The sequence below is a fragment of the Scyliorhinus torazame genome, chromosome 7, assembly GCF_047496885.1.
Source record: "Scyliorhinus torazame isolate Kashiwa2021f chromosome 7, sScyTor2.1, whole genome shotgun sequence".
NCBI lineage: Eukaryota > Metazoa > Chordata > Chondrichthyes > Carcharhiniformes > Scyliorhinidae > Scyliorhinus > Scyliorhinus torazame.
In genome coordinates this window covers 271,739,904-271,764,023 of record NC_092713.1, presented here as the reverse complement: position 1 = coordinate 271,764,023, position 24,120 = coordinate 271,739,904, and the positions used below count along the sequence as shown (strand labels likewise).

General features: G+C 47.3%; 1 protein-coding gene across 3 annotated transcripts in view; it reads left to right on the top strand.

The window, feature by feature from the left end:
• Positions 1-24,120, top strand: part of fnip1 (folliculin interacting protein 1) — a 195,368-nt gene that overhangs the window by 88,505 nt on the left and 82,743 nt on the right. For all 3 annotated transcript variants that reach the window (XM_072512468.1, XM_072512466.1, XM_072512467.1), the window contains exons 3-5: positions 9,392-9,532; positions 11,998-12,098; positions 13,562-13,636. In XM_072512468.1, the coding sequence (XP_072368569.1) occupies positions 9,392-9,532; positions 11,998-12,098; positions 13,562-13,636 (317 nt within the window). The remainder of the gene's footprint in view (positions 1-9,391; positions 9,533-11,997; positions 12,099-13,561; positions 13,637-24,120) is intronic.

Genomic DNA, 24,120 nt, shown 5'->3' with positions numbered 1-24,120 from the left:
ACGCTGCTGGAATGCCTGTCCCGCCGGCGTGGATTAAACCACCTTTCTTACCGGCGGGACGGGGCAGCGGAAGCGGGCTCCGGGGTCCTGGGGGGGGGCGCAGGGCGATCTGGCCCCAGGGGGTGCCCACACGGTGGCCTGGCCTGCGATCAGGGCCCACCGATCCGCGGGCGGGCCTGTGCCGTGGGGGCACTCTTTTCCCTCGGCCACAGTTATCACCATGGCCGATCCAAAAGGGGGACCCCCCCCCCCCCCCCGCCCGCATGGATGACGTCAGCAGCTGCGGACGCTCCCGCGCATGCACGGACTTCCGCCGGCTGGCGAAGACCTTTCGGCCCCGGCTGGCGTGGCGCCAAAGGCCTTTCCCGCCAGCCGGCGGAGCGCCAACCACTCCGGCGCGGGCTTGGCCCCTTAAGGTGAGGGCTTGGCCCGTAAAGGTGCGGAGAAATCCGCACCTTTGGGGCAGCCCGATGCCGGAGTGGTTCCCGCCACTCCATCCCGCCGGGAACCCCCGCCCCACCGGGTAGAGGAGAATCCCACCAATGAGAGGTGGCAAATGGAGTTTAATGCAGAAAAGTGTGAGGTGATTCATTTTGGAAGGAATAACAGGAAGACAGAGTACTGGGCTAATGATAAGATTCTTGGCAGTGTGGATGAGCAGAGAGATCTCGGTGTCCATGTACATAGATCCTTGAAAGTTGTCACCCAGGTTGAGAGGGTTGTGAAGAAGGCGTACGGTGTGTTAGCTTTTATTGGTAGAGGTATTGAGTTTCGGAGCCATGAGGTCATGTTGCAGCTGTACAAAACTCTGGTGCGGCCGCATTTGGAGTATTGCGTGCAATTCTGGTCGCCGCATTACAGGAAGGATGTGGAAGCATTGGAAAGGGTGCCGAGGAGATTTACCAGAATGTTGCCTGGTATGGAGGGAAGATCTTATGAGGAAAGGCTGAGGGACTTGAGGCCGTTTTTGTTAGAGAGAAGAAGGTTAAGAGGTGACTTAATTGAGGCATACAAGGTGATCAGAGGATTGGATAGAACGGACAGTGAGAGCCTTTTTCCTCGGATGGTAATGTCTAGAACGAGGGGACATAGCTTTAAATTGAGGGGAGATAGATATAGTAGTAAGGGCGTGGAATGCCCAGCCTGCAACAGTAGTGGTCTCGCCAACACTAAGGGCATTCAAATGGTCATTGGATAGACATATGGACGATAAGAGAATAGTGTAGATGGGCTTTAGTGTGGTTTCACAGGTCGGCGCAACATCGAGGGCTGAAGGACCTGTACTGCGCTGTAATGTTCTATGGTTACAAGGTGAAAAATAAATATTCCAGGGAGTCATAATATACACCAGTATATTATGTGCAGACACACACACACACACTGATGGACATGCAGTGGGGCCAATCAGCATACACAACACCGCAGCCAATCACCAGTGAGAGCACACGCACTATAAAGACAGGGGACAGGAGAGTTCCCCCTCATTCTAGTAGCAGCCAGCTCGGAGCACAGAGCTCACAGCCTGCAACACAGACATTAACCATTTGCTGAGTGCATTAACTGGTTAGGACTAGGCAAGGGTCAACAGTTAAAGCTGGTATTGCATTTACCCACAGTTAAAGTATGTTAATATCGTTAACCTTATAATAAAATAGAGTTGCACCACTTCCAGTGTTGGTGACCGGTTTGTGATCCAGAACACCCAACACATCACAGGGTACACAACATTTTGAAAATACATGAAGAATAGAAAAGGAGTAGAAGTAATCCTTTTTTTTTTTTTAAAAGAAACATTCTTACTGAAGGCATTTTTCACGTATACAAAAGCCAAACCTTGGTAACAGAACTACCAACCCACCTTCCTCAACACCATCTATACCCCGCCCCAGCTGACCCCTCAATTCACTTTGAAGAAGTCAGTACGCGGCTTCCACCTCGGTGAACCCCTCTTCCATCCCCCGTATGCCGAATGTAACTTTTTCTAGGTTCAAAACTTCGGCCAGGTCACACATCGCCTTTGCCGGCTCCAAGTCCCGGCAACTCAACAAAATCCAAATCCAGGCTATAAGGGAGGAAAAGTCCATGACATCGGCCTCTCTTCCCCACCTGAACTCCCGGATTTTCCGATAATCCCCGAATATCGCCACCTCCCGTCACGGAGCCACCCCATGCCCAGAGTTTTGCACATTACATCCGAAAACCCCCTCAACCTCGGACACACCCAAAACATATGCACACGGTTTCCCCCACACCTACCCTCACACCCGAAAAAAGACAGATCAAAAAACAGCTCATCCTCAAGACTGTCATATGGGCTCTGTACACCATCTTAATTTGGATGAGGCTTAACCTCACGCACAACAAGGAAGCAGGAGGAAATGTAATCCTGATAATAAAGAATGACAGAAGGACATTTTTCTTTTAACATTAATTTTACAGTATGTGGACTTCACCAGCTAGGCCAGCATTTGTTGCCCAAACCTAATTGCCCTTGAGAAGGTGGTGATGAACTGCCTTCTTGAACCGCTGCAGTCCATGTGGTGTAGGTACACCCACTGTGCAATTAAGGAGGCAGTACCAGTCGTTTGACCCAGCGACAGTGAAGAAACTGCGATATATTTGAAATTTGATTTGATGTATTGTCACATGTACCGAAGTACAGTGAAAAGTATTTTTCTGCGGCCAAGGAAACGTACATAGTAGACAAAAGAATGATCAACAGAGCGCATTGACAAATGGTACATCTACAAACAATGATTGGTTAAAGTGCGGAACAAGAGACCAAACAAAGCGAATACATGAGCAAGAGCAGCATAGGGCGCCGTGGATAGTGTTCTTACAGGCAGATCAGTCCGAGGGGGAGTCGTTGAGGAGTCTTGTAGCTGTGGGGAAGAAGCTGTTCCTCTGTCTGGATGTGTGGGTCTTCAGACTTTTTTTAATATAAATTTAGAATACCCAATTATTATTTTGCCAATTAAGGGGCAATTTAGTGTGGCCAATCCACCCAACCTGCACATCATTGGGTTGTGGGGATGAAACCCACGCAGACACGGGGAGAATGTGCAAACTGCACACGGACAGTGACCCATGGCCGGAATTCGAACCCGGGTCCTCAGCGCTGCAGTTGCAGTGCTAATCACTGCGCCACCGTGCTGCCCTGTGTCTTCAGACTTCTGTACCTTCTGCCTGATGGAAGGGTCTGGAAGAAGGCAATGCCTGGGTGGGAGGAGTCTCTGATAATGCTGTCAGCCTTCCTGTGGCAGCGGGAGGTGTATGCAGAATCAATGTGGGGGTGGCAAGCTTGTGTGATGCGCTGAGCTGAGTTCACCACACTCTGCAGTTTCTTGCAAGCAGTTGCCATACCAGGCTGTGATGCAGCCGGATAGGATGCTCTCTATCGCACTTCTGTAGACGTTTGTGAGAGTCGATGCAGACATGCCAAATTTCTGCCAAAAGTCGGGATGGTGAGTCGGGATGCCAAAAGTCGAGATGGTGAGTGACTTGGAGAGGGACATCCAATTGGTGGTGTTCCCATGTATCTGCTGCCCTTGTCTTTCTCGTTGGTAGTGGTTGTGGGTTTGGAAGGTGCTGCCAAAGGGGCATTGGTGAGTTCCTGCAGTGCATTTTGTAGATGTTACACACTGCTGCTACTGTGTGTCAGTGGTGGAGGGAATGAATGTTTGTGGAAGGGGTGCCAATTAAGTGGTCTGCTTTGTCCTGAATGGTGTCAAGCTTCTTGAGCGTTATTGAAGCTGCACTCATCCGGGCAAGTGATAAGTGTTACTCACTCCTGGTTTCTGCCTTAAAAAGGTGGTGGACAGGCTTTGGGGAGTCAGGAGGTGAGTTACTTGCCACAGATTCCTAGCCTCTGACCTGCTCTTGTAGCCACAGTATTTATATGGCTAGTCCAGTTCAATTTCTGGTCAATGGTAATCCCAGGATATTTATCATGGGGGATTCGGTGATGGTAATGCCATTGAATGTCAAGTGGCAATAGTTTGATTCTCTCTTATTGGAGATGGAGATGCCCGGCACTTGTGTGATGCAAATGTTACTGGCCAGTTGTCAGCCAAAGCCTGGATATTGTCCATGTCTTGCTGCATTTGCACATGGCCTGCTTCAGTGTCTGAGTTATCATGAATGGTGTTGAACATTGTGCAATCATCAGCGAACATCCCCACATCTGACCTTCTGGTTGGGCCAAGAGCACTACCCTGAGGGACTCCTGCAGTGATGTCCTGAGACTGAGATAGCTGACTTCCAACCACGACAATCATCTTCATTGTGCAACAAGTGAAGATTTTTCCCCCTGATTCCCATTAACTCCAGTTTTGCCAGGGCTCTTTGATACTATTATCAAATGTTTCCTTGATGTTAATGGCAGTCACTCTCACCTCACCTCTGTAGGTCAGCTCTTTTATCCATGTTGGAGCCAAGGCTGTAATGAGGTCAGAAGCTTATTGACCCTGGAGGAACCCAAACTGAGCATTAGTGAGCAGGTTATTGCGAAGTAAGTGCCACTTGATAGCAGGCACAGGGCTAAAGCTGGCTTTTAAAGCAGACCAAGGCAGGCCAGCAGCATGGTTCAATTTCCGTACCAGCCTCCCCGAACAGGCGCCGGAATGTGGCGACTGGGGCTTTTCATAGTAATTTCATTTGAAGCCTATTTGTGACGATAAGCGATTTTCATTTCATTTCATGACCCCTTCCATCACTTTACTGATAATTGAGAATAGACTAAAAGCGTGGGAATTCATCGGGTTGGACTTGTCCTGATTTCTGTGGGCAATATTAAGCATCGGGTAGAGTGTAGTGTTTTAGCTGTACTGGTACAGCTTGGTTCAGGGCATGGCAAGTTCTGGAGCATAAGGGTGGCACGGTGGCGCAGTGGTTAGCACTGCTGCCTTGTGGCGCCAAGGACCCGGGTTCAATCCGAGCCCCGGGTCACTGTCCATGTGGAGTTTGCACATGCTCCCTTGTTTGCCTGGGTCTTACTCCCACAACCCAAAGATGTGCAGGGTAAGTAGATTGGCCACGCTAAATTGGCCCTTAATCAAAAAAAAAATTGGGTACTTTAAAATTTTTTTTTTTTTTAAATGTTCTGGAGCACATGTCTTCAGGACTATTGCTGGAATATTGACAGAACCCATAGCATTTGCAGTATCCAGTTCCTTCAGCCCTTTCTTGATATCACGTGTGACAAATTGAATTGCCTGAAGACTGGCATCTGTGATGCTGGGGACCTTCGGAGGAGACTGAGATGGAGCATCCACTCGGTACTTCTGGCTGAAGGTGACTGCGAATGCGTCAGCCTTGTCTTTTGCACAGATGTGTTGGGCTCCTCTATCATGGAGGATGGGAATATTTGTGGAGCCTCTTCCTCCTCCTCCAGTGAGTTGTTTAATTGTCCACCACCATTCACAACTGAATGTGGCAGGACTGCAGAGTTTATAACTGATCCGTTGGTTGTGGGTTCCGACTTGCTGCTCTTGCTGTTTGGTCTGCAAGTAGTCCTGTGTTGTAGCTTCACCAGATTGACACCTCATTTTTCGGTATGCTTTGTGCTACTCATTGAATGCCCTCCTGCACTCTTCATTGAACCATGGTTGATCCCCTGGCTTGGTGATAATGGTAGAATGGAGGATATGCCGGACCATGAGGTTACAGATTGTGGTTGAGTACAATTCTGCTGCTGATGGCCTTCAGCGCCTCATGGATGCTCAGTCTTGAGTTGCTAGATCCGTTCTGAATCTATCCCATTTAGCACAATGGTATTGCCACATAACATGATGGAGGATATCCTCAAAGTGAAGTCAGGACTTCGTCTCCACAAGGACTGTGTGGTGATGACACCAACTGACGCTGTCATGGAGAGATGCATCTACGGCAAGCAGGTTGGTGAGGATGAGGTCTAGTATGTTTTTGCTTCTCTTGTTGGCTCCCTCACAACCTGCCAATGTCCTTGTCTAGCAGCTATATCCTTTAGGGCTTTATCAGTAGTGGTGCTACCAAACCATACTTGGTGATAGACATTGAAGTCACATACCCAGAGTTCAGTCTGTGCCCTCGCCACCTTCAGTGCTTCCTCCAAGTGGAGTACTGACTCATCAGCTGACAGTGGACGGTGTGTGGTAACCTGTAGGAGATTTCCTTTCCCATATTTGACTTGAAGCCATGAGACTTCATGGGGTCCGGAGTCAATTTTGAGGACTCTCAGGGCAATTCCCTACTGACTGTATACCACTGTGTTGCCACCTCTGCTGGATCTGACCTGCCAGTGGGAAAGGACATACCCAGGGATGTGGTAGTGCTTCCTGTGAAGTTATCTGTATGTATGACTCCGGTTGTAAGATTTTAGAGTCCAGTATTAAGGATGAGTACTTGGAAGTGCATGATAAGATAGGGCTGAATCAGCACTGCTTTGTCATGGGGAGGTCATGCCTGACAAATCTGGTAGAATTCTTTGACGAGGTAATGAGGAAGTTAGACAAAGGCAAGCCAGTGGATGTGATCTATTTGGATTTCCAGAAGGCCTTTGAAAAGGTGCTGTACAGGTGGTTGCTACGTAAGATAAGAATCCATGATGTTAAGGGCAAGGTACTGATATGGATAGAGGAATGGCTGACTGGCAGAAGGCAGAGAGTGGGGATAAATAGGGTTTTTTTCAGGAAGACAGCCAGTGACTGGTGGTGTTCCACAGGGGTCAGTGTTGGGACCACAACAATTAACACTATACATTAATAACCTGAAATAACAAACTGAGGGCATTGTTGCTAAGTTTGCAGATGATCCAAAGATATGTAGAGGGACAAGTGGTGTTGAGGAAGGAGGCTGGCTGCAGAAGGATTTGGACAGGCTAGGACAGTGGGCAAAGAAGTGGCAGATAGAATACAATATGGAAAAGTGTGAGGGCATGCATTTTGGTAGTAAGGACAGCACGGTAGCATTGTGGATAGCATAATTGCTTCACAGCTCCAGGGTCCCAGGTTTGATTCCGGCTTGGGTCACTGTCTGTGCAGAGTCTGCACGTTCTCCCCGTGTGTGCGTGGGTTTCCTCCGGGTGCTCCGGTTTCCTCCCACAGTCTAAAGATGTGCAGGTTAGGTGGATTGGCCATGCTAAAATTGCCCGTAGTGTCCAAAATTGCCCTTAGTGTTGGGTGGGGTTACTGGGTTATGGGGATAGGGTGGAGGTGCGGACCTTGGGTAGGGTGCTCTTTCCAAGAGCCGGTGCAGACTCGATGGGCCGAATGGCCTCCTTCTACTCTGTAAATTCTGTGACCTGTGAAGAATAGAGGCAGAGACTATTTTCTAAATAGGGAATGGTGTCTGAAATCTGAATACCAAAGGCACTTAGGAGTCCTAGTTCAGGATTCTCTGAAGGTTAACATGCAGGGTTCAGTAACAGTTAGGAAGGCAAATGCAATGTTAGCATTGAGAGGAGTAAAATAATGTTTTGCTGAGGCTGTATATGGCTCTGGTCAGACCCCATCTGGAATATTGTGAGCAGTTTTGGGCCCCGTGTCGAAGGAAGGATGTGCTGGCCTTGGAGGGGGTCCAAAGGAGGTTCACAATGACCTTGGGAACAAAGGGTTTGTCATAAGAGGAGTAGTTGAGGACTCTGGGTCTGTACTCAGTGAAGGGGGAATACTGAGAGGCCTAGATTGTGGATGTAGAGAAGATATTTCCACTAGTAGGAGAGACTGGAACCCGAAGGCACAGCCCCAGACTGAAGGGACGATCCTTTAAAACTGAGATGAGCAGGAATTTCTTCAGCCAGAGGGTGGTGAATCTGTGGAACTCTTGCCAAAGAAGGCAGTGGAGTCCAAATCACTGAGTGTCTTTAAGACAGAGATAGATAGGTTCTTGATTAATAAGGGGACCGGGGGTTGCAGGGAGAAGGCAGGAGAGTAGGGATGAGAAACAGTATTTGTGTTGGCTATGATTTTCCAAAATACTGTGGATTCTGGAATAGTTGCAGCATATTAGAGGTTAACAGATGTAACACAGATCAAGAAAGGAGGGGAGAGAAAAGTGAGAACTATTGGCAAATTCACCGGACATCAGTCATTGGGAAAATGCTGGCATCTATCACTAAAGTCTTAACGATACACTTAGGAAAGCATAGTATGATCAGAACAAGTTAACATGGTGGCCCTGGATTCACAAGTCGGCCAGACCAGGTAAGGAGGCAGATTTCCTTCCCTGAAGGACATTAGTGAAGCAGATGGGTTTTTACAACAATGGTTTCATAGTCATCATTAGACTTTTAATTCCAGATGTTATTTAATTCCGATTTCACCCTCTGCTGTGATGAGATGTGATCCGGGGTCCACAGAGCTTTATCCTGGGTCTCTGGATTACTAGTCCAGTGAAAGTACCACAACACCACTGGCTCCTCTTCTTATCTTGAAACTGTGTCCTTTAGGAAAGGAAATCTGCCATCCTTACCTGGTTTGGCCTACATGTGACAGCAGATCCACAGCCGTGTAGTTGACTCTGAGACGTCCTCTGAAATGGAGGGCAGTTGGTGATGGGCAACAAATACTGGCACTGCATCCCATAAATTAATTTTTTTAAAACCTGAATATATTTAAGGCTGAGATTGGCAGGTGTCTCAGGGAACCAAAGGAAATGTGGAGTGTGTGGCAGCTTGGAGTTGAAGCCCAAATCAGCCTTGTTCATAGAACATTGAACATACAGTGCAGAAGGAGGCTATTCGGCCCATCGGGTCTGCACTGACCCACTTAAGCCCTCATTTCCACCCTATCCCGTAACCCAAAAACCCCTCCTAACCTTTTTGGTCACTAAAGGCAATTTATCATGGCCAATCTACCTAACCTGCACGTCTTTGGACTGTGGGAGGAAACCGGACCATCCGGAGGAAACCCACGCAGACACGTGGAGAACGTACAGACTCTGCACAGACAGTGACCCAGCGGGGAATCGAACCAGGGACCCTGGTGCTGCGAAGCCACAATGCTATCCACTTGTGCAGCACGATAATTAATGGTGGAGCAGTATTGATGAGCTGTATGGACTACTATGTTCATCTAATGTTACTGTTGCAGTGCTACCTAGAGGTATTTATACCATTGGCATCCTGAGTCTTCAACTCTTAATATATAATAGTCATCAATATATAACAGCCAGCAAATGTTCCAGCGCAGAAGTATATTATTTGGCCCATGGCATGTGCAGCTCTTTTCAAAGAGCAATCTAGTTAGTCCCACTTTCCTGATCTTTCCACATATTCCTGTGATGCTTTCTCCAGTTGTTGTGTAAAAACTTTTCCTCATGCCTGTGACCTTTGGTTCTTGTATCAATCACTTTAAACCTGTTTTTAAATGATCTAGTAGAACAGCGCTAACTCTTAACACTGTCCTACTCGCAGAAAGTGTGCAGTGATATTCAAGTGAAGATTCTTGAGAAATGCTGTCATACAAAATGCAGTACATGCACCAGCTCTTCAGACAGTCTCTCTTCCTCAACTTCTTCAGCTCCTAATTCTAAAGATCAATCTTCTAAATGCCAGGTAAGTCTTGAATATGCAACATTTAACCCTGACATTTGTTGCTTCTCTTCTTTAAAAACTGCAATCAGAAAATTCTGTTGTATATAATTTAGTTGATTCAATTCATTGTTTTAGAATTATTTTTAGAAAGTGGCTAACAAGTTTTTTCGTAATGAGGCTTGTACTGCTTTTGAAGTGGCAGAGACGATGTGTGCTGGCCATGTCAACTGAGATGGCAGCTAACCATCCTATTGGATGTGTGAAGCTTTTCAATTGTAAAAATACCTCAATACAGCTTTTCCCTGTTATTTAGATCTGGAGCAATGGTATTCTCAGCTGTATGACATTGGTAAATAATTTTGAGCCTATTCTTAGCACAATGGGAAAACAATTTATCTCTTATGGTTACTCACTAGACATCAGCAATAAATAAAATTCATCTTTGCTGATGACCTTTTAGCACTTGTCAATGATTGGTCATTTTAACACACCAACTTGCTCAAGTTTTCTTCCTATTGTTTCAATGCTCCAGAAACTTGCATAAGTAAGAAATTTCTGTGGCATATCTCAAGCTATCTGATGAATTTTTCAAATTACTATGACAACTAGCTGAATTCATCAGTGTTAATATTAAACCAGAAACAATTGAATTCAATCTTGCAGAAATAATACTTTTTAAAAAGCATAGTTTAGACAATTTATAGATAAAATACATAATTAGTGGTATTGACCTTAGTTTGGAGCTAAGATATCATTCGGGCTGTATTGCATGTTAAGAGGGGCTGTTTAGCACAGGGCTAAATTGCTGGCTTTGAAAGTAGACCAAGGCAGGCCAGCACGGTTCAATTCCCGTAACAGCCTCCCCGAATAGGCGCCGGAATGTGGTGACTAGGGGCTTTTCACAGTAACTTCATTTGAAGCCTACTTGTGACAATAAGCGATTTTCATTTCATTAAATGGCTAAAGTGCCACATCAAAACTAATACCCCTTGCCCCAGTTGGAACAATAAAGTGAACAATGTTTGAAGCCTCTCCTTATATTTCTGGTATCAAAGTGAAGTGTGTCCCAATGCACAAATGGGAATTTAACATATTTTTGTCAAATCTTTCCATGCTCTGGTGCCAGTAATAGAAATGCAGGCATCTTCATTAAAACTCCCATAACGTGCACTAGAAATTTTAAAATGGTGAGAAAGTCCCTGAGACAGTGTATACCCATTGTAGCCCATGCATATCAGGATCAGCTAATTGCTCAGATGAAACGGCTTCCAGCCAAGAAGGTAAATAATGATTGGTTTGCTGATTTTTTAAAAATACCTATACATAGAGAGCAGTGTGAAAATGGAAGACAATCATGTCTTTTGTGTGTGATATAATATGCAACGTCATGAGGCAAAAGTGTGTGAATACATCTTTTTATTTGTTTCATAAGGAAACAAACAGCTTAACTTTTGGTCAGGAAAAATAAATGCTAATACCAGTCTTTAGCATTCTGGTTAAATGCCAAGATTATTGACTAATTCAATATTTACTGAATTGTGAAAATCGCTTATTGTCACAAGTAGGCTTCAAATGAAGTTAGTGAAATGCCCTTCGTCACCACATTCTGGCGCCTGTTCGGGGAGGCTGGTACGGGAATTGAACCGTGCTGCTGGCCTGCCTTGGTCTGCTTTCAAAGCCAGTGATTTAGCCCTGTGCTAAACCAGCCTCTGGTTATGGTTTGTTGTCCTGATAAATAGCGATGCCCCACATTGTGACCTGTACTCATCCATTGTGCACTGGATACACTTTTCTTCATCAGTGGCAATCTACACATTAACATTCCTTACTTTTGACTGCCAAAAATATTGATTCAATTGGGTGGAAGGGTTAGGTTTTTCAGCAACGTGTGAGCGAGCAATCTGCCAACATATAATATATTTTGCAATATTTGGACATAGTGCTTTGTGACTCAACTTTGATATGTTAATGGTTGAATAATTATTACAGATTTCTCCCCAGCTCTGTAGGTATTGTGCTTTTCATGCTTTTTGTTTAAAGGCAGGAACAATTTGTGAGTTACAAACTAAACCATCCTATTAAAATGTATTTTCGGCCAGCACGGTGGCGCAGTAGGTTAGCCCTATTGCCTCACTTCGCCAAGGTCCCAGGTTTGATCCCGGCTCTGGGTCACTGTCCCTGTGGAGTTTGCACATTCTCCCCGTGTTTGCGTGGGTTTAGCCCCCACAACCCAAAGATGTGCAGGTTAGGTGGATTGGCCATGCTAAATTGCCCCTTAATTGGAAAAAATGAATTGGGTACTCTAAATTAAAAAACATTTTTTAATGTATTTTCCGGTGTCTCAGAATGAGACTTGAGCCTCAAGTTATGTTGATTTACATGACGCTTATATATTTTATAATACGTGCAACCCTAAAATAATATCTAACTAGTAGTCCGTTTTTAAGACATCTTGAACTAGAACTTTTGAACATTTGACTTTACAGAACTCTCGACCATCCTCAGATGCCAACATGCTTGGTGAAATGATGTTTGGCTCCGTAGCAATGAGCTACAAAGGTTCCACATTAAAAATCCACCAGATACGGTGAGAGGACTCTGCGTTCTTACAAATTGTTAAATGTTTGTTATGTAACCAGTACAGTCTGTATTTCTAAAGCTCTTTTAAGTTGAAAGCAAAAGTTTTATATTTTGGCTCGATTTACTCGGTAAAAGATTGGCCCAGCCAAAAAAGTTTTTGTTTAATGTTCACAACTGAGTCCATTTTATAACATTGCTTTAGATCTATTTAACTGGCTCCATAAAGGAGCTGTATAGTATACTGTGTTTACCCTTAATTCATAAATTCTACAAGATGATTTGTGCATTATAGCCAGTGTGACTCAGTCAATCCTTGTTACTATGCTTCAGATTTGTTGATTGGAAGCCACCAGTCATTGTATAGTTTACGTGCAAACATTGATTAATTTTGCTTTCTAACCTCCACCATCTGTACCCCATATGTCACCATGAATGGCCAACAGTGAAAACTGGCCTGGGGCATCATTCTGGCTTCACGTGATATACGGAACTGTCCTCATGCCGTTTGAAGGATAAGAAAGCTGCTGAAAATATCTGAGCCTGAAATTCCTGTTGCCCGCTCTCAAGAACAGCAAAACTCATGTCTGTGTGTGCAAAGGCTCAGAACCCATCCCAAATTGGAAGGACTGGGTCAATGTTTCGCTGAACACATTGCACCTGCAAGAATGCTTAAAGGCACTTGATCCAACTGGTCAGTTGGAATGTCAGAGTGATGTCATTCACTCTGACAGTGAGGAGAGGGGGCCTGGTAAGGACGCCCCAAAAATATTGCCATTGTCCTATTCACTCTATTGAACAAAGTGGCTGTGGCGAAAATAATTGATACTTTTTGGAACAAGCCTTTCTTCCCCAATAAAGTTTTGGGATAATTTAAGGTTTTCAACTGACATGACTGGTTGGGGCAAAATGCATGGGTGGAATTTCTTGAGCCTGAAAGCTCACCCAGAAATGTCCTCTATGCCAGGAGCAGGGATTGTAGACGTGAAACTTATCCACAACGGATTAAATCTTAAATGTCTGACCGTCCCCTTTTCCCCTCCTCGGGTGAGGGAAGCTTCCTGAAATCCAGAAAGTTTGAGGTCTCTTAGGCCTTGCCCTCCCTCTGTCAGAGTTGGAAATTCAGAGGCCACTTTGTAGAATTGACCTTCCTACTAAATGTGTGACTGTTCTTAGAATTGGGCATTGAGCAGTGCACATTGCTTTCAAACACTTCAACTTTAAAGTGTAAAATTAAACTTTGTTAAGGGTCTTGCACATACTCCACTCTCAATTTTAGTGGTCCCAGGAAATAAGCTGTCAAATGTATTCAGAAGGCCTTAATTGAGACAAAGTCTGTCAGCTGTATATCTGATCTAAAATATACAGTGGTGCCACTTCCCACATTTTAAGGAATTTCTCATCTTTAGTGGGAAATTATGTTTGATTTTCAGTTGTTATTTTCCAAATAATCTTGCTGATTTTCCTCTTCAGATCTCCACCTCAACTAATGCTCAGCAAAATTTTCACAGCTCGCACTGGAGGTAGTGTCACTGGAAGTCTCAATACGTGGGTATCATTTCCATTGGATAAACTTTTTTCAATAAATGTTATCAACCCAATGTCAAGGTTTAAACTTGTTTTGTTTTAAATCCATCGAAAAAAGGGAAGCAAAAGTCCATTCAAGAAATTTGTGATAAAAACAGCAAGAGGTGAAAATCTTTATCTGAATGTAATGCCAATTAATATTTTGAATGAATATTTCACTTGCAACATTAACAAGTCTCATTTTGAGACATTGACTGATCTGCTATGCATTTCTAGCAGTTGACTTCTTTGTCCAAGGAGGAGATTAGCTTTAAAAAGAAAGATCCAACGCTGTCCACCCCCAGGCCTTCAACATCTGGAGAGATACACTTGTTTTAGAAGTTACTCTAGAGTTTTTCAAGTTCTTTCTCTCTCTGCCTCATTCACCCCCCCCCCCCCCCCCTCCCCCCCCCGCAGGCACCCACCTTTTCTCCTGTACGGAAGTGCTGTACTTGTCATTGTTAGGTGGTAACAAGTCTATGCAAAGAGATTAAGTATTTAGAAATGAGAAGTTGAATCTGCATCTTACCACGTGGTGTAAAGCTTTACTATGATGATCGCCCTCACTTGAACCATAGAATGTCTACAGTGCAGAAGGGGGCCATTTGGCTCATGAAGTCGACACCGACCCTCTGAAAGGGCCCCCCACACCTATCCCCGTAACCCCACCGAACCTAGCAATTATTTATCTGGTGCTTGCTGCTTCTAGATTTTTGGATCTGCTTTACTTTGAACGTAGACAAATGCTCTGCATCCTGTCATCCTGTATTCTCCTGGGGGAGTTGGCCGCAGAAAATATCTGGAATTCAAAGGTTAATGATTAAAAACTATTGTCAATTGTTGTAAAAACCCATCTGGCCTTTTCGGGAGGAAATCTGCCATCTTTAACTGGTCTGTCCTCCATGTGACTTCAGTTCCACAGCAATATGGTTGACTCTTAATGGCCCTCCCCAAGTGAATTAGGTATGGGCAATAAATGCTGGTCCAGCCAGCAACGCCCATATCCCATTAACTAATAAAAAGAAACCTGAGCTTGTAGAAGGTCTGCAAAAAAAAGATGCTTTGATCAAATAGCTTATGATTAAATAATCTTCACAATACAGTGGGCAGAATCAAAATAGAATTACTATCTTCTTGAGTTAAAAATTATTTTATTTTTCAGTTGTGCAGATTAACCATTGCAAAGCATTTAAAGCATTATTTAAGTGCAAGAAGCAGACTGGATACTGATTAAACGATGATCATGCCTCATTGCTCTGACTGTTATTTAAATTCTGTTGTGTTATGCTACTGTGTTGCTCAATATAGCAACCTTTTTATATCTTATCTATACTTGGTTTCTTCATTATTTGCAACCCACATGTAGTGTTCTTGATCTGAAATCGTTCTCCAGTCTTGCCATTCTTTTTTATCCATTTATCTTTGACGGTAGAAACAAAGGCCGGAATTTACTCCACGCACAATTTTGGAGAGTTGACTCATTTCTCAATCTTGACCCTTCTCTTTTCAGGTGGTAGACCTTCTTGCCTGATCATCCCAAAAGTGGCTTGTTAAGAAGGCACCTCTGGGAGCTCATCCAATTGGGGATGGTGGGCATGCACCAGACATGGAGAGGCTAGTCAGAGGAACCAAAGAGAAGGGCAGCTGACAGCTTCAGAATAATGCTTGGATGAGGGGGAGGGTCCCACAAGATGAAGGCATGCTACTAATGTTGGGCTGGCAGACAAAATCCCAACACCCAGAACTATCAGCTAGGTCAATCTGCAGAGAAATATTGCCACTTGAAAACATTTGCCTGCAGATGTGACAGAGGTGGATTTACAGTTAGTGGGGCCCTGTGCTCACCTTCATTTCTGTCTCCCGCTCCAACCTTGCCCCTCCCCACACACCCTCTCCCCTTAGAATGCAACGGTGGAAGCCACAAAAATACACATTAAATGTGGCAGAGCCTTACAATCTCCTGCTCCTAATTCATACTTTTGTATGTCCATTTTTGATCTTGATCTGCTGCACATCCATTCACAAAGAGGGACATTCAATATTGCTCAGCTGTAGAAGCAGTTAGCTGCACTGACGAAAGATCCCATGAATGAAAAGCAGATCCTTTCCCTTGGTGCCCTGCAATCAAGTGATATGTCATGGGCACACCACATAAACCATGCTGATAATGAAATGTACACAATCATTGGATCAATCATTGGATCTGGACGGAGAAATCTACCCAATTACGTCAAGACAACAATACCTTGTATTTAGATGTGACATTTAATACATGGAATCATTCCAAGGAGCCTCAATGAAACATAATAAAACATCTGAGATGTGAGGAAATATGACATCCGATCGAAAAAATATTGTTTAATGAAATATTATTTAGGGAATATATATATTTTTTGAAAATATATTTATTCCAAATTTTCAACAAACCACCCCCCCCCCCACAAGAAAAAGAAACAAAAGCACAACAAGCAGAAATTATACATAGGATCTCCCCCAAATACAATAACCCCCAATATAACAGTAGAAAACACAAATAGGGAAACCTCCCACCTTCACCCAAACGCCACCCCAAAAGAAACCCCCCCACCCCTGGGCTGCTGCTGCTGCTGACCTCCTCCTAACGCTCCGCGAGATAGTCTAGGAACGGTTGCCACCGCCTGGAGAACCCTTGCACAGACCCTCGCAATGCAAACTTTATCCTCTCCAGCTTGATGAACCCTGCCATGTCATTGATCCAAGCTTCCACACTAGGGGGCTTTGCATCTTTCCACAGTAACAAAATCCTCCGCCGGGCTACCAAGGACGCAAAGGCCAGAATACCGGCCTCTTTCGCCTCCTGCACTCCCGGCTCGTCCGATACCCCAAATAATGCTAATCCCCAGCTCGGCTTGACCCGGGCGTTCACCACCTTGGACATAGTCCTCACAAAACCCCTCCAAAACCCATCCAGTGCCGGGCACGACCTGAACATATGGACGTGATTTGCTGGGCTCCCCGAGCACCTCCCACATCTGTCCTCCACCCCAAAGAACCTATTCAACCTCACCCCTGTCATGTGCTCTGTGAGTAACTTCAAACTGTATTAGGCTGAGCCTGGCGCAAGAGGAGGAAGAATTAACCCCACTCAGGGCATCAGCCCACAGACCCTCATCTATCTCCTCCCCAAGCTCCTCCTCCCACTTGCCCTTTAACTTCTCCACCAAGGCCTCCTCCTCTTCCTGCAGCACCTGGTAAATCGCCGAAACCTTGCCTTCTCCAACCCACACACCTGAAAGCACCCTGTCCTGAATCCTACGTGCCGGAAGCAGCGGGAATTCCCTCATCTGCCGCCTCACAAACTCCCTCACTTGCATGTACCTCAAAGCGTTTCCCGGGGGTAGCCCAAACTTCTCCTCCAGCGCCCCAAGGCTCGCAAATGTCCCATCGATGAACAGGTCCCCCATTCTTCTAATCCCTGCCCGATGCCAGCTCCGAAACCCCCCCATTCATCCTTCCCGGGACGAACCGATGATTCTCCCGAATCGGGGACCAACCCGAGGCTCCCACCTTGCCCCTGTGTTGCCTCCACTGCCCCCAGATCTTCAGCGTCGCCACCACCACCGGACTCGTGGTGTATCTTGTAGGCAAGAGTGGCAGCGGTGCCGTCATCAGAGCCCTCAGGCTCGTGCCCACACAGGACGCCATCTCCAGCCTCTTCCACGCCACCCACTCTCCCTCCATTACCCACTTACGGATCATCGCCACATTGGCTGCCCAATAATAGCCACATAGATTCGGCAGCGCCAGCCCCCCCCCCCCCCTGTCCCTGCTACGCTCCAGAAACACCCTCTTCACCCTCGGGGTCTTATTCGCCCACACAAATCCCATGATGCTTCTGCTTACCCATTTGAAAAAGGCCTTGGGGATCAAAATGGGAAGACACTGGAACACTAAGAGAAACCTCGGAAGGACCGTCATTTTGATCGACTGCACCCTACCCGCTAGTGAGAGTGGCAGCATATCCCATCTTTTAAAATCCTCCTCCATCTGCTCCACCAACCGCGTCAAATTGAGCTTGTGCAGGGCCCCCCAACTCCTAGCCACTTGGATCCCCAGGTACCGAAAGCTCCTTTCCGCCCTCTTCAGCGGTAGCTCGTCTATCCCCCTTCCCTGGTCCCCTGAATGCACCACAAAGAGCTCACTCTTCCCTACGTTGAGTTTATACCCCGAAAAGTCCCCAAACTCCCTAAGGATCCGCATGACCTCCGCCATCCCCTCCACTGGATCCGCAACATACAACTGGTCATCGGTATACAACGACACCCGGTGTTCCTCTCCCACCCCCGAACCAATCCCCTCCATTTCCTGGACTCCCTCCATGCCATGGCCAGCGGCTCAATTGCCACTGCAAACAACAAGGGGATAAGGGACACCCTTGCCTCGTCCCCTGTACAGCCGAAAGTACTCCGACCTCCGCCGGTTCGTAGCCACACTCGCCACAGCGGCTCTATATAGCAGCCTGACCCAACTGATAAACCCCTCCCCGAACCCAAACCTCTGCAACACTTCCCGAAGATACTCCCACTCCACCCGACCAAAGGCCTTCTCCGCGTCCATAGCTGCCACTACCTCCGCTTCCCCCTCCACCGAGGGCATCGTAATCACATTGAGCATTTAGTATTTAGCTGCCTACCCTTCACAAATCTCATCTGGTCCTCATGAATCACCCCCGGGACACAGTCCTCAATTCTCGTAGCCAGCACCTTCGCCAGCAACTTAGCGTCAACATTGAGGAGCGAGATCGGTCTATACGACCCACATCGCAATGGATCCTTGTCCCGCTTCAAAATCAAAGAAATCAGCGCCCTGGACATTGTCGGTGGCAAGGTCCCCTCCTCCCTCGCCTTATTAAAAGTCCCCACCAGCAACGGGCCCAACAGGTCCACGTATTTCCTGTAAAATTCAACCGGGAACCCATCCGGCCCCAGGGCCTTCCCTGCCTGCATGCTCCCCAATCCTTTAACCAGCTCCTCCAGCCCAATCAGCACCCCCAAACCAGCCACCTGCTCCTCCTCCACCCTCGGGAACCTCAGCTGATCTAGGAATCGTCGCATCCCCTCCTCCCCCGCTGGGGGCTCAGACCTGTACAGATCCTCATAGAAGTCCCTAAATACCTTGTTTATTCTCTCCGCACCGTATTCCCCCCTCTATCCTTAACTCCACCAATCTCCCTCGTTGCCTCCCTCTTAAGAAGCTGATGTACCAGCATCCGACTCGCCTTCTCCCCATACTCATACCTTGCGCTTTCCTCCACTGTGCCTCTGCTTCCCCCGTGGTCATCGGGTCGAATTCCGTCTGGAGGTTCTGTCGCTCCTTAAGTAGCCCCTCCTCGGGGGCCTCTGCATAACTCCTGTCCACCCTTAAAATCTCCCCCACCAACTTCTCCCTCTCCCTCCTCTATTCTCCCTGTGGGCCCTAATGGAGATTAACTCTCCCCTGACCACCGCCTCCCAGACTACCCCCACCTGCACCTCCCCGTTGTCGTTGGCCTCCAAGTATCTTTCAATACACCGCCCGCACACCCCCTCATCAGCCAACAGTCCCACATCGAGGCGCCACAGCGGGCGCTGGTCGCTCTCCTCCCCCAACTCCAGCTCCACCCAATGCGGGGCGTGGTCCGAGATGGCTATGGCTGAATATTCCGTTCCCTCCACTTTCGGAATTAGTGCCCTACTCAAAATGAAAAAATCTATCCAGGAGTAGGCTCTATGGACGTGGGAAAAGAAGGAAAATTCTCTGGCCAGCGGCCTGGCAAACCTCCATGGATCCACCCCCCCCCCCCCATCTGGTCCATAAACCCCCTGAGCACCTTGGCCGCAGCCGGCCTCTTACCCATCCTGGACCTAGAACGGTCCAGTGCTGGGTCCAGCACCGTGTTGAAGTCCCCCCCCATTATCAAGCTTCCTACCTCCTGATCCCAGCATGCGTTTCATAAATCCGGCATCATCCCAATTCAGGGCCCATACATTCACCAGTACCACCCGCACCCCCTGCAACCTACCACTCACCATCACATATCGACCTCCATTATCTGCTACAATATTCAGTGCCTCGAATGACACCCGCTTCCCCACCAGTATTGCAACCCCTCTGTTCTTCGCATCCAGCCCTGAATGAAAGACCTGCCCTACCCATCCCTTTCTCAGCCTAACCTGATCTGCCACCTTCAGATGTGTCTCCTGGAGCATAACCACGTCTGCCTTCAGTCCCTTTAAGTGCGCGAACACCTGGGCCCTCTTGACAGGCCCCTCACATTCCATGTTATCAGCCGGATCAGGGGGCTACCATTTCTCTCTCTTTTTCTCTCTCTCTCTCCCCCCCCCCCCCCCCCCCTTGCCGACTAGCTATCTCCTTTTCTAGGCCAGTCACGCGCCCGCGCCTCCCGCACCCTCCAGTCCCCCAGGCAGCGGACCCCCGCCCCGACTACCTCTCCTACGTCCAGCTCCCCTTTGGCCAATGCAGCAGCAACCCAGTTCCCCCCCGCTAGATCCTCATCTAGCCATTTTGCTCCCCCATGACACTCCCGTAAGTCTGCTGATCCCAGCCTCTCCCGCCATTCCATCGACCCCCCAGTGTGAGAATCCCCCCACCCCTTGGCAATCAGTGTGCGCTCCTCTCCAGCACCGCCCCTCTCCCGGCTCCGCCCCCATCCTTCCCTAACGCAGGAAAAAGCCCGCGCTTTCTGTCTGAGCCAGCCCCGCCCCCTCTGGCGCAGCTCCCTTTTTGCGGCCTTACCCCAACTCCCCATCCCCGGGCCTCCACCCCCTCTCTTCCTCCGCGGGGCCCTGCCCCTCCAACACCGACGCCCACACTCTCCCACAGCCCCCACATCAAATCCATTCACCCATCCCCACCCAGCACCAAAACAAAAAGAACATTCCCCAAACGCAGTAAACACCCCCACACGCCAAACCCTCAGTTGAGTCCAACTTTTCAGACTGGATAAAGTTCCATGCCTCATCAGGCGTCTCAAAATGGTGGTGCCAATCTTGGAACGTGACCCACAATCGCGCTGGCTGCAGCATCCCGAACTTCACCCCCTTCCGATGGAGAACCGCCTTAGCCCGGTTAAAACCAGCCCTCTTCTTCGCCACCTCCGCACTCCAGTCCTGGTAGATTCGGATCTCCGTGTTCTCCCACCTGCTGCTCCGTTCTTTTTTGGCCCATCTCAGGACGCACTCTCTGTCCATAAAGTGGTGGAACCTCACCACTACAGTCCTTGGCGGCTCGTTGGCTTTGGGTCTCCTTGCCAGGATCCGATGAGCCCCATCCAGCTCCAGGGGCATCGGGAAAGCTCCCGCGCCCATCATCGACTTGAGCATCGTGCTCATATATGCCCTGGCATCGGGCCCCTCCACTCCTTCAGGGAGACCCAGAATCCAAAGATTCTTCCTCCTCGACCTATTCTCCAGGTCCTCAAATGTTTCCTGCCACCTCTTGTGCAGTGCCTCGTGCGCCTCCACCTTCACCGCCAGGCCCAAGATCTCATCCTCATTCTCCGAGGCTTTTTGCTGCACCTCCCGGATCGCCGCCCCTTGGGCCTTCTGGGTCTCCACAAGCTTCTCAATCGACGCCTTCATTGGCACCAGCATTTCTGTCTTCAGCTCTGCAAAGCAGCGTTTAAGGAACTCCTGATGCTCCTGCGACCACTGCGCCCACGCTGCTTGGTCTCCACCCGCCGCCATCTTGCTTCTCCTCCCTCGCACTTTCCGCTGCACCAGAATCACTTTCTTAACCGCTCCACTCCTGGTCCAATCCATACAGTGCCGGGGGAACCTTGCTGTCACCTTCCCACACTGGGAGCCGTCGAACAATTTCCGTTGGGGCCCCTCTAAAGAGCCCAAAAGTCCGTTCCTGGCGGGAGCTGCCGAACATGTGACCTACCTCGGCATAGCCGCAACCGGAAGTCCCCCCATTTCGGGAATATGTTAAAGGAGAAACATGAGAGAGAACTTGAGAGAGAATTCAAGGGCTGGGTCCCAGGAAGCTGAAGTCAGAAATTCCCTACAGTGTGAAGGAGACCATTTGGCCCATCGAGTTTGCACCAACCCTCTGAAAGAGCACCCTACCTATGCCTACGCCCCATCCCCCACCCTATCCTGTAACCCCACCTAACCTTCTGGACACTAGGGGCAATTTAGCATGGCCAATCCACCTGGAGGAAACCCACACGGACACGGGGAGATCATACAAACTCCACACAGGCAGTCACCCAAGATCAGAATTGAACCCGGGTCCATGACACTGTGAGGCTAACCACTGTGCCACCCTCTTGGACACTCGTGGATGGGTTAAAATTGAGGATATTCAAGAGGCCAAAATGAGAGGAACTGCATGCAAACAGACAGGATTTCTGCATATCAGGCATTTTACAACTTAAACTCGAGTATGCATTAACTGTCTGGGACCATTCACAATACCACCTTGTAAAGCAATTGGCACTGATTCAAAGAAATGGGACATGTTTTGTCTTCAAGTGCAATGTCAGTGTTGCACCTGTGCAGACCTGCCTGCTGTGTCCAATACTACAGCGACAATGTCACGAGAGTGGCCTTATACTGTTTTAAAAACAGCTAAACGTGAATTTCATTTTCATATCTCGCTATGTTAAACAAGCAGTCTGCTGCAGATGGTAAACCATCAATCACTTTGTGTCTCTTCAGTGTTGCACACAAACACATCTGACCAAACTCACACCAAAATGGGCTGGAACAACTTGGATGTGGAAAGAACTAAGCAAACCACCAGAGCAAAGAATCTGGTGATGGGTTATCGACCTGAAACTTCCACTCTTTCTCACTACTCGTGCACCTGTTGCTGGCCTGGGGGAGGGGGGGTCTGCTTCGCTGCTGGCACAAACCTCATCTTCTCTCTTTGTGGCCGGCTGCTGCGCCTCTCCCTTACCTTGTGGTCTCATGCACGCATGTGTAATTGTTACTTACCTTCCTGCTCTTTGGTTCTAATCCAGTCAAAGTTTAATTTTGCTCTGCATTTTCTGCTGAAAGGCTCAAGAGCCTATCAGCATCAAATGCAGTGAGTAATCAGCCTCTGATTGGAAGCCCTGCTAACTGTTTGGCCATGTTCATGTGCACTCTAGCTGAGCTGGCAGCTCCTACCGGGTCCGGCGGTACAACAGAGCAGCTGGCAGTAGGGTCCACCTGTTGGTCAGGACTCTATGCCTAGGCACGGTCTGTTTCATTGTAAATCCCCCAGGATGTGCCGAAGGAAATCTGTATTTAAAAATCAAGCTCCACAATCATTTTGTGGCACTCTGACATCCCCCTGTGCTCTCATCTCTGAGGAAACGAGTTGCAGACCGCTGGGGTTCTATGCATCTATGAGGAACTGCCAGGGCCCGAGGCAAATGCTGGATAATCTGTACTGTAATTGTCTGAAATGTCTCTCTCTCTCTTCCGCCCATCCCACCCTCACTGCTGCACGTGTAGCCATCTGGCAGTAGCATGCCACTGGGAAAAGCAGCCAGGGATGGGAAGACATCAGGGAGCTGGCCCAATCACGCACCCTCTTCCAAATCTGTCTTCAAGACACTGGGAAAATTTCCCCTAGGTATAATGCTATTTTGCTCAGATGATTTATCTGAGTTTTGCAAGCTATGGCTGCGTGTCATGTTTGTTATTTCTTTCCTCTTTCCTTGTAAGCCTACTTGTGACAATAAAGATTATTAGTAATTAGTTCAAAAATATCTCAAAATTAGTTTAATTGTGACAATTTGAGTGAAATGATAAACTTCAATGGCAACATTCAAAATTCTTACTACTCCAATAAACCTGGAAGCTAGTGCTCTTGATTTATAGACATCACCTGAATTTTGATGAAATACTTTCAGTTGGTTTATAATTTACCTCTATCTCCAGAGAAGGATTTTAATCTAAGAGACTTTATTTGTTGGATGAATAAATCTCACTGTTGTTGTTTTGTTTTATTTTAAAATTTTACCCAATGCGCTTGGCTGCAGTTTACCGTGTTTCTGTAACTTTTGAATCCCACTGGGGAATAACCTAGTCAAAACTTGGCAATCTCTTTTTTAAATGTGAAATCATGCAGACACTTTGTCCTTCGTTAACTTCTGCAAAGACAGTTATGTTTTCCACTTTTTATTTAGATCCTTGATTTGTATTTTGATGTTTGTACATTGTTTAACATTTCTGCTCATTAAGTCCACAACTCATCAAAAATAATTATGGTTTAAATTTTTCATTGAGGCAAATGCACATATTGGTGTACTACAGTAAAGCTGGAGCATGTCAATACTAGCAGTGAAACGCAATGAACATCTGAAGAGGAGAAACGGACTAATGAGCAGCAAAATCAGAGCACTCTGTCCTCTCTCAAATGGAAATAGTTAACATTCCCTTATCATGGTGATAAATACATACATTCCCTTTTGAACTTGCCTTTCGCACACA